This window comes from Sclerotinia sclerotiorum, genomic scaffold (genome assembly GCF_000146945.2).
Source record: "Sclerotinia sclerotiorum 1980 UF-70 scaffold_7 genomic scaffold, whole genome shotgun sequence".
NCBI lineage: Eukaryota > Fungi > Ascomycota > Leotiomycetes > Helotiales > Sclerotiniaceae > Sclerotinia > Sclerotinia sclerotiorum.
In genome coordinates, this window is record NW_001820829.1 from 693654 (window position 1) to 704169 (window position 10516).

Below are 10516 nucleotides of genomic sequence, written 5' to 3' on the forward strand. Positions count from 1 at the left end.
TGGTTCATCCGTGATTGTATCTAATTGAAGATCGGAGGTTGGTTGAGCCAATGCAGTTATTGGTTGCGTGCCCTTCTTCATCACATTTCGTATTTCAGCAGCTCCGTCGAGGACCAGGAATCCCTCTGAATCCTCGGTGGGTATGATAGCCGAAACTGCAGTCTCGAAACACTCGGTCAACAGTGGCATTTGACTATCCTGGCCAAAGACTGCAAATCCAGTATACGTTGGAGGGAACGTTTGCTCTCTGAGCTCTTCTGGGGAAGGAGGAGTGAGTCTCATTGGTATAGCGACCGCAAATGTGCGACTGTTTCGATTGATTGCCAAATGCATCATTTCAATCTTCTGTATGATATGCATTCGTGTGATAGATTTGTATAGCTTCAAGCTATATCTTAGTTGGTCCGAAACCAAATCATGTACACGAATTGAATCGGACAAGGTTATAAGATCTCTACCCAAGATTTCCATAGCCACAATACTACCTTCAAATAAGCCGTGCTGTGAAGCTGTGATGGAGCCCTGTTCCGGATCGATCATATGAACTGTTCCATTTTTACCAAATGCTGCAGCTAGTATTGAGCCATCATCAGCGAACGCTACAGCGCCATTGTATGGCGTGCTACGCAAGTAGTCATCGGTAAGTTCAGACTTCTCGAGTTGAATCTCATGCTGGCAGTGCCAGTTTTTGAGTACATTACCCTTTCCGTCCTTAACCGCAATGCCATCTCTTTTTCGAGTCTTTGGAACCCACGTGCGTACCACACTGTCTTCTCCTATTGTAGAGAACCTCAAAGAGCTAGGGTCCGTGGCGAGGCCTAGAATTTGGCCTGCTCCAGGTGCGGCATCACTTGCCGTGTGGGGGGTGTTAATTCGCGATACCAATTCCCATAACTGGCCTTCTTCTTTCCACTGCCAGAACTTCAAGCAGATTTCGCGTCTTATTTTGAGCTCGGCAAAAGGACTTGTGGCTTGATGTTGAATGAAATCGAGGTCGGCATGAGAAGGTGTCCACTCATCGACAGTAGCTAGCCAAAGTCCATCGTGAGACTTTTGAATGTGGGTGATTCTGGGTTCTGAGATTGGAAGTGCATTGGGCGTCTCATTTAAAGTTGTAACATTCGTCCTTGCAAGAGCTTGCTTTGAGACATTATGCCCGGCACTGAGATCATAAGTTTGTAAGAACGAACAATTCCTGACGGGAGCTCCGTAAAATGGTACTTCTGGATTTTCTCCAACACCGAGTAACAGATGTGAGGGGTTCGAAGAACTAATAACGGCAGGTGTCCGCTGTACCACATGAAACTTGTAAATATGGGATTTGGCTCTCTGAACTTCATCTGCTTGAGGTTCGGCGTACCGGATGACGCTGGATTGGATACCAGCGAAATTTGCCGTGGGTTCCAGTTCGGCGGTTGATAATACCATCGCAGAGTTATCGGCGAGCTGGATACCGTATGATGACCCAGAAGGAGACACGACCACATTAAGAATAGTCGACGTCATGTGGGGCAAGAATTGCTTCTTTCCAGTATCCAACTGCCAAAGTACGAGCACTGTTTCGCTGCCTCCAGATATGATGTAGTTTCCTGTTACCAGGTCAGTTCATGCAACGTTAGGTAGCAAAGCACAACAAATATACGTACCATCCAGGGACCACTTCACTGTCTCAACACTTTTTCGGTGCCAATGAAATCTTGCTGGTACAAGATTGACCATGGAAGCGTAATTTTTATTTTCTGATTGTATGAGATTGCCTAACAAGTCACGATGTATGAAAATAAATCCTTTCGCGTCGCCAACAACTACGTCGACCACTGGTGTCTTTTTAGATATATTCCTGTCATCAATAACGGTTCTAGGATATACTCGTACATCCAATGACATGATAGGAGCAGTCGAATCAAAGACACGAAATACATATTTGATCTTGTCAGTAGTATCAAAGTCCAAGTTTCGAACATAACCGAGTAAAATGCTTTTCCCGGAAGCTGCAAGAAGTACGGAACCTTCATTCGCAGTTTTTAAGTAGTTGATCGGTGTTTTTGAAGTATATATGGTTCTTGCGACTGTTTGTATCGGCGAACCAGGCTGAGTCAATTCATTTGCAGTAATTCGCCAGCCTCCATCCTTCTTGGTTTCAGTAGTGAATACCACATCTCTTCGTCGTCCGGCGGATACCATAGAAGCAACAGTCATATGTATACATCCGGTCGACGAAATCTTCCAAGATTGATCATTGCCAGCTCCCGAAGTCCAATCTACGCGGTATATAGCGCCGTCAGACAAGGCTGCCCAAATAATGTTAGAATCAGTGGGTGAGAGTTCGTATGCAACTATATGAGCGAAAGGATGTTTCAAGTGGTCAAATTTGATCGTTCGGGTGAGTAGAGAGTCGGAAGTTGAGTAGATGAGGAGGCTCATTCGGTTTGCTAAGATCAGATATCTTCATTCTCGTCAGCAATTGAGCTTGTCGCAAAGAGGGAATAATGTCATACTTCTCATCCTCTGTGAACACAGGATTTGCATCAATTATACGGCCACCAACAGGCTCGGATATTCTCCAACTGTGGTCTTTCACTGGTTTCGGTGCCTGTGGAATTTTCTTTTCCCATATTTCTTTCTTTGGCTTCAATCCTCGTTTTGCTTGCGAATCCACTGACTCGAATGGCACGTCCTCGAAAAGATCCTCAAAATCAATCACCTCTGTTGATTCGAATTCGTCTTTGACATGCGCACCATTGACCTGAGCCAATTCCTTTCCATTTCCCAGCGCTTCGAAAATATCAAATCCACCATTGCTCTGAGCAAATTTCGCGGAAGGGTTCGCTGATTCTGTGGTAGGTTTGGATCTTTTTGGAATATCCGCTACCTCCGTCTGCGCTCTTTTGCGCTTCAATATTGAAGCCATGGCGTTGTCAAGAGTTTTTGAGAAGTCGAGGAGTTCACGGTTTAAATTGGCAAACGTGAGGCAGAAGCTCCGAACGTTTTTTATTTTTTATTTGATAGCCGAAGATCTACCGATTGTTGTACGAGCGATAAAGAAAAAAGTTCTCGGCATCAACTCACGCGAAGAACTTCAATTCAAATCTTAGCAACCAAAGCATCATCGCAGACCTTTACATCAACGTCTACATACATTAAAATGATTATTCCAGTTCGTTGTTTCTCTTGCGGAAAGGTAAATTACATCAAACACTTTGCGCCAGAGTCATGCGCTGACCGCTAGAACAGGTTACCGGAGATATCTGGGAGCGATATGTCAAGCTCATTGATGAGGGAGTCAACGACGGGTTAGCCACAATACTACACAGTTCCTTCCTCTTCACATATTAACTTGTTATTCTAGTGATGCAATGGACGAGCTCACCCTTAAGAGATATTGCTGCCGTCGTATGATCATGACCCACGTCGACCTTATCGAAAAGCTTCTTAGGTACGCAACATTGTCCCTGTCATTGTGGCAAAGGAACAGAGAAATGGAATAGAGTTTTGCGCTTTGCTCATTTACTGACTAATTTGCTAGATACAATCCTGCGGAAAGAGATGCGAAAAAGGCTGCTTTGAACAGTTAGGCTAAATTGACCAAATACCTTCTACTTGTGTACAGCCCGGTTCGGATCACTTATATTGATGTTTTGATCACCATGAAGGTCAATCGGAAGAAGGGCAATATGCGATTAGACGATATAATGGTAGACAACTAGATGAGGAAGCAGATGGTCTAGGCGTTGATTGGAGGTTAAATCCAAATACTGCAGATTTCGGCGTGGGCGTTTTCAGGGCTACATCCAACGGTGCTTGGTGTGTGGTGGTCTTTTACGAGCGGTGCTACTTTTCTACACGGAGTGGGAGATAGTATTTGGGATTTCCAAAATCAAGGATTATTTCTAACATATCCAACAAATTACAAAGTGATACATTGTTGTTTGTTCTGGGGATCCTATCAGGCGCCCATCAGACGCCCAAGGTAACACTTGATCATTACTGGGAAAAGTTGTCCCAAGGAACTGGTTCTCTTATTATGCATGTACAACGCATACAGTTTGGGCCAGTCCGATGTATTGATGTGGAGTGCACTTAAATCTGACAAGCCACTAACGAGAAAGTCCAACATTTATCCACGGCAGAAGCTTGCCATACTAAGCAGAATTTGCAGAATTTTCGATTTTCATAGGATCGATAATCGACGAGTGACATCTTATAGCCTCATGCAATGCAGAGAATGGAAAAAGCTGGCGTGTCTATAAGGCTAGAAGCGGTGGAGCAATGTTGGCGCAAACTTGCATCAAACTTCGACGCGTACTACGCGATTCCGATAAGTCGTCAGAGTACGAGCAACTTCCCGGGCCGGAAAAGTATGAGAGCTTGGAATCTCACATGGGTTAAATCAAGGCTTAGCAATCGTCCGTCTATAGAGATAGGAGATTTTCGGACAGAGGGATCTGTCCGATGTGGCCTTGGAGATTATCAACAAAGACCAAGATACAATTGTACTTTTATCCCTGGAGTGGACCACCAGATAGAGAATATTACCCCTTCTAATCAGTTCAGACATCCGTTCTACTCATGCTAATGCCTTTCCTTTCTCAACGAGGATAAATGGTCGACCCCTCTAACTGACCTGGATGCCATTCCCGTGGTCTCGGACATGCTCATTAGTCTATCCCAAAGAGTCCAGTATTGACAGCGATCTCCGATCTTCGTAATGGATCTAACTTGAGTAATAAGTAAAGCTATTACTGTCTGATGATGGACCCGAGCGTCCGGTCCGCAACTGCAACTGTTGGATTTATTGTCAATGTTATTTCCTTTATAATTGACGCTGTTCCCTGCCCATCCATTCTCCCATGGTGACTTCGAAGCTTGAGGAGTTGAGACATGGAACACCATGAGATACTTCTAAGCTAGCGAAAATGTTACATTCTATTTGAAGAGAGAATGGCCTTCCGATGTACAGAATCTCTGACAATCTCGAATTAGTTACCGTTATGTATATGCTGTGGCTTCGCATGTTTCGAATTGAGATCTCCCACTTTTGCGTATGTTCAGGATAAAAGGAATGAATCCTAGGGATGTCAGTTGAGCATCATTGTACGTAGATACAAAATATACCTAGCACTCGGCATACTTCAAGGTTGCTTCAAGGTTGTGTGTGTTCACTTTGTCGAAGCCGTTAAAAATTCCAAAAAGCACACCTGGTAATATAAAGTTATAGAGTCGTAAGCGCCCGTCATGCTTGTAACCCACACATATGCAGGCGGGGGATCAAAAGACAGGGATTGATAAATATGACTGGTTAAAAATTTGATTCAATTGATTCTTCTTGCATGAGAAAAGCTCATGATGATAGTGAGGTACCTAGTCATTTTCTAGAACCGTGTTAGGCTATTTCATGAGGTTGATGATATCAGCCTATTGTAGCTGCTGTTTCTGCTCATTTCTTGTCCCGCTTGAGAAGATGTTGGTTGCAGTGCATTGCATTACAGATTTTGTACTCATCGCGACAAGAGAACCAAAGATTTCATTTATTTCTTGTACCGGGCGGGACACATGCCGAATATATTTCAGCTGTTCGCGACAGAGTGATAATAATAATAGTAGCATTTTGGTGACACAAGAAAAGGGAGATTAGGATAAGAATAAACAAAACAAACAAAACAAAACAAAACAACAGATAAGTTTCATTTTCTCAATCCATACTGGCTGGGTAGATATCATTTGATATACTCGCATCCTCACACTCAAATCCTCACTCACACCCTCACATCCTCGCTCCATCTTTCCCCACAAGGAAAATCATCCCCCCTGCCAATGCCATGCCCAGCGCGAAACTCAATAACAAAGTGCCACTTTTATATTGAAATCCTCCGCAGGAAACGGACGTGACTTTGCGGCACAGCGCTTTCCTAACCTACTCTCAAGGCTCATAGTCTATAGACAAGCACGGAGTACTTTCAACCCCTACCAATTTCACTATCTTTTAGATCGGAGCGTGTAAAGTCTGTCTTCTGTCATTATTTTTGGCTACACGCATCCACTCATTTTACTAAACTCTTTACAATCAGAGATTAGAGAACATTTTCTTGTGGTGCCAACACTTCTACCAGAAATCTCCCAAAGTCTCGAGCTTGGAGCTCTTATTCCGCGCCAAAGCTTTCTTCTTTCAGCCTCAGCATTTTCGGATCCACTCCAACGTCCGAAGGTGTGAGTGGTGAGTGGTAACCCCTCCCAGACCTGGCGTTGTAAGCATTATCATCTCTTTTTATACTTGAGCATCGCGGTCCCGCCTGGTCAAGCTTCTACGAACAGTGCGAGCGTCTTATCTTCTTATTGGAACCTAAAACTACCATAAATATGGCAGTAGAAAGTCCATTGCTTGCCTCACCTGTCAACGTCATGTCAGCCATCTCCCCTTATACAGATTTCTCTCTATCACCATGTTCTCCTTCAATTCAAAGATCTCCATATTATCGATCGCTGTATGTAGCACCGTTTCAATAACCCACCATGCTAATAATATTATACAGTCCCACACGAAACTATCCAGGTTCCAATCTCCAACCAACTCCTATCGAGGACGGCCCCTCTGCCAGCGCGCATCTACTCAGTCCAATGAGTGACACGGTGGGACCTTCGCCAGTGACCTCGAATGGCACTACAACCACGGATATTGAGGATGAGATGGCAGATGAAGCAATTACCCATGAGGACATACCCAGAGCCGATTCACAAATTACCGTTGGTACTCTGCCAAGATTGGAAGCAGTGATACTGATGTTGGAATAGTTGAAAAGGCTTAGCACAAACTTACCAGATGAGTTTCGTGCTTCCCTTGAGGATGAATCTGTCTCGGTCATTCACGCCCCAGAGGGCTACACAAAATTTGTGAGGAATAGAGCACATGGTGAAGAATCAATGGCTGATGCATTACAGCTGTTCAATGATGCGACCCCAGTACAATCAGCAAAAGCACTTTTGGATCGCTCGACTCCAACTCCATACCAACAGCCTACAAGCTCAAGAAGTAGCCCAAGAAGTAGCCCTCGCACCAGTCCTCAATTCAACCAAAAGACAAGCCCAAGAACCAGTCCAGAAACGAGCCCCAAAGTCAGCCCTAAAGCAAGTCCTAGTACGAGCCCAAGAATGAGTCCAGATAGGCTTCAGATTGCCGAGCATGCGAATAAAGTAAAGCTACCTTCCATCATAAGAGATTGCTAAGGCTAACAATTGGCATAGTCTATCGAGCCTGGTCCGGTTTCCCCTCCGCCGATTTCTACAGATATAAGACCAATCAGATTCGGTTTAGAGAATCAAACGCCCCGAGCGCAAACTCGCCAAGAGGTCGAATTGTTTTCGGAAGAAAGACGACCATCTCGGCCAAGCAGTCTTGAAGGTATAGTCGAAGAAGAAGCTATGAAGATGTTTTACTCACTAGACATAGGAATCCCAGAAGAACTATCCAAGGATTATTCGGAAGACGATTTCGATGCTAACACAGTTCACAATGCGGACGAGGAAATATTGGCTTTGAAGACAGCACTCAATGAATGTTGGACTCTTTGCAATACACTCGCTAGTCTTAGCTCCATTCATCGGGAGAGGATATTTAGCTTTTCTGGATCGGGCGATGCTCATGAAAAAGCCTGGAAATGTTGTTGGAAACTGTGCAAAAAATTATACGACAGTCGTGATGAAGATCATGAATATCATGTTAGACCTACGCTCGATCTATGTAGAGACTTCTGTCAATCTCTATTTGATGTTCGCCAAAAGAAAGATGAGGTAGCCGATTCAGTATTGAGGGTGAGCTTCGAACTAAACAACCACTTATACAACACACACGATCGCAATTTACCTGAAGCTTTCCGAGAAAGAACTCTGGATTTCTACATAACCCTGTGTCATCGTCTCATGAAACAAAGAAGTGAACTTGCCGAAGAGACAGATGCTCTGCTTAGAGCTTGTTGGGGCTTGGCTGAAATGCTTTTTAGCCTTCGACAAAACAAAAGAGAAGGAAAAACGGCAGATGAAGAGCTTCTTGGATCTGCTGTTCAAGCTTGCTGGGAATTATGTGACCTTTTCCGAGAAGGTTGGACACAAGTCCGTCCTGATCGGGGTACACCTCGTCCATCCCAAACGACTTTCAGAGCATCATCCGATCAAATGTCTCGTTCTTCACATACAAAGTCTAGTAGTCTAGCTTCGCTATCAGAAAGCCTTGAAGAGCATACACCTACAAGATATGTCATCCTACCTGAAACCCCAACAACCGACTTTGAAGACACCCCTATCACACCCGAGGAGGTCTCGCCGAACATTCCAAACATAATGGTTCTAGGTTCGGATAGACCCCCAAGATGGTCATCTGGTGCTTCCTCGCTTTCGGGCTATTCTCAGGAAAGCGGTACTAGCACGGTAACAAATGGGAATCAACCTGAAGATCTCAACTTGACACGGCTTAAAATTTTAATTTTAAAAGCTTCGATGAATGTGGGATATTCACGGACTGCGATCTCTTCCAAAGGGTCACCCCTGACACTTCAGAACTTTGTCAAAGCTTTACCAACTGGGTCTTTCGGCTCATTGCCAGCGCATGCGACTCTACTTACATCGTATCGAAATCTAGTACTGAGTGATCCTACTTTCAGAAATCCAAGTTCGCTACCTCCTCCAGGGAAGAAGGTCTCGGCACCTGATGTTGCTAAGAGTGTTAGCTGGATGATGAGATCTGGGCAATACACATTCTTGAAAGATTTGTTCAGAATGGTGTTTGGCTTCCGTGTTGATGAAGCTGATTCTCGAAAGAATGTCAGTATCTCAGTATGAAGAGGTCATTTTGATTACAGAATATGACGGGGCCTGCTTTCTCTCGCCGTACTCGCTTCTATGCTTGCCAAGTTGGAACATTCACTTCTAGGTGGCTTTAGCTTCCATGTTAGATAGCTTATGTAACATGCTATGAGCCCACAAACAATGCACGGAATGCTATTCTTTCGAATAATGGGATTGTCTCAAACGGCGAGATTGTCTCACAAGGTTTATAGAGCTTGTTTATGAGAACTTTGGGTGTAACCCGACACCCTTCACCGTTTTGGTATGCCTTATTGTCTCCATGAGCACAATGACGGCTTGTATGAAAAAGCAGACGAGGTCAATGATGGGGATTTGTGAATTTGGGCGGCTGTTTTATCTCTTTTTTTGATACCCTTGCTGTAAGGTGTTACGGCGCGAAAAGAAAATGCTTATTCTTAGCCTCATTTATTTCATATATGGTTATCATAGTTTCTCTTTATATATTGACTCTTTATAAACTTCAAAAAATTTATACCATATTCACTCCCACGCTTTTCCTGATCTTTTTGAAAAATTTTCTTTTTCATTCTTTATGCATTCACTATAAGTATTTCGATTATTCACCCCCGTTACGGGGCGTGAATATCATGAGTTTGCTAATATCTACCTTTGTTTTAATCAACTCTAACAGGGACAACATATAGTGGCCGTTAGGGATCATACGTATTGAGCTTCGGCATATAGTTACAGGATAAATGGATAGGACAATCATATTATATTAGATAACATTCCATCTCGGATCGGATTGGTATAACTAATACAGAAGAGGTATGAGTAGGTAGCGTAGCCTCATCCCATTATCCGTTTCTGTCTAGGCAGACTAGGACTGGAGCTAGGACTGGAACTAGGATTGGAACTAGGACAAGGGGGCTAGTTTTCTTTTTATTTCTTTTTTCGATGGCTCTAAACGGAAATTATTGGGGGTTTTATAAGAGCTGGTTTTTTGGGGGGGAAGGGGGAAAGGGAGGTATATACCTAGTAGCGATTGCTGGATATTCTGGAGGTGTTTGTGGGGTCATTTTGGGGGGGAGGGGAGTGAGGGGAGTGAGGGGTTTGAGGATGGTTTTGGGATGATGGTTTTGGGATGATATAGATGGGTTATTGTGCATTATTCATTGTGGATTCGGGGAATAGGAATTTTTAACTTGGTTGGTAGGTTGGCAGGTTGGTAGGTAAGTGAATAAACGAATATATGTTACGGTGAATAATTACAATACTGGGGTTTGAGGGTTGGATGGGTTGGGATGGGAGTGAGAGGCAGGTGAGATTGCAGGTAGAAGGTGGAGTCATCTTATACCTAGCTTTTTAAGAGGTGATTTAATGTAGTGGTTATGATGTGTGTGGATGGGGATGGGCATGGGGATATAGATGTAGATGTTAGATAGGTAGGTATAATTGGATGGGTTTACTAGGTAGTTGAGAGGGGGTATTTTTGATAGCTTTCAAATATGTGGGAATTTTTATAACTGGAGTACGTAGGCAGGATAGTTTATACAAGACAAGATGGATGTTTCAGTTTGGGGATTTCTAGGTAGTAAATTAGATGCAGTTTTTATTAGGTATGGTTTGATTGTTCTTTCAAGAGCACTTTTTCTTTTGGCGCTTAATATGTTGCGGATGGATTGATCCATGGGGGTTTTTTTATATCTAATTTTTTTAC

The 10516-nt window shown here is 43.6% G+C and overlaps 4 protein-coding genes across 4 annotated transcripts; 2 read left to right on the forward strand and 2 right to left on the reverse strand.

The window, feature by feature from the left end:
- Positions 1–383: 383 nt before the first annotated feature.
- Positions 384–2911, reverse strand: SS1G_05854 (hypothetical protein; the record flags this gene model as incomplete). The annotated part of the gene is made up of 4 exons (XM_001592882.1): positions 384–388; positions 561–1589; positions 1647–2446; positions 2499–2911. The coding sequence occupies 4 exons, from the start codon at positions 2909–2911 to the stop codon at positions 384–386; spliced, it is 2247 nt and encodes a 748-aa protein (XP_001592932.1).
- A 445-nt stretch (positions 2912–3356) lies between these two features.
- SS1G_05855 (hypothetical protein) lies at positions 3357–4389 on the forward strand (the record flags this gene model as incomplete). Its single annotated transcript, XM_001592883.1, has 5 exons — positions 3357–3436; positions 3527–3570; positions 3654–3804; positions 3916–4061; positions 4208–4389. 5 exons carry the CDS (start codon positions 3357–3359, stop codon positions 4387–4389), a joined length of 603 nt encoding a protein of 200 aa, XP_001592933.1.
- Positions 4390–6357: 1968 nt separating this feature from the next.
- SS1G_05856 (hypothetical protein) lies at positions 6358–8829 on the forward strand (the record flags this gene model as incomplete). Its single annotated transcript, XM_001592884.1, has 5 exons — positions 6358–6482; positions 6531–6741; positions 6790–7188; positions 7240–8341; positions 8630–8829. The coding sequence occupies 5 exons, from the start codon at positions 6358–6360 to the stop codon at positions 8827–8829; spliced, it is 2037 nt and encodes a 678-aa protein (XP_001592934.1).
- Positions 8830–9653: 824 nt separating this feature from the next.
- SS1G_05857 (predicted protein) lies at positions 9654–9875 on the reverse strand (the record flags this gene model as incomplete). Its single annotated transcript, XM_001592885.1, has 2 exons — positions 9654–9759; positions 9832–9875. The coding sequence occupies 2 exons, from the start codon at positions 9873–9875 to the stop codon at positions 9654–9656; spliced, it is 150 nt and encodes a 49-aa protein (XP_001592935.1).
- Between the last annotated feature and the right edge of the window lie 641 nt (positions 9876–10516).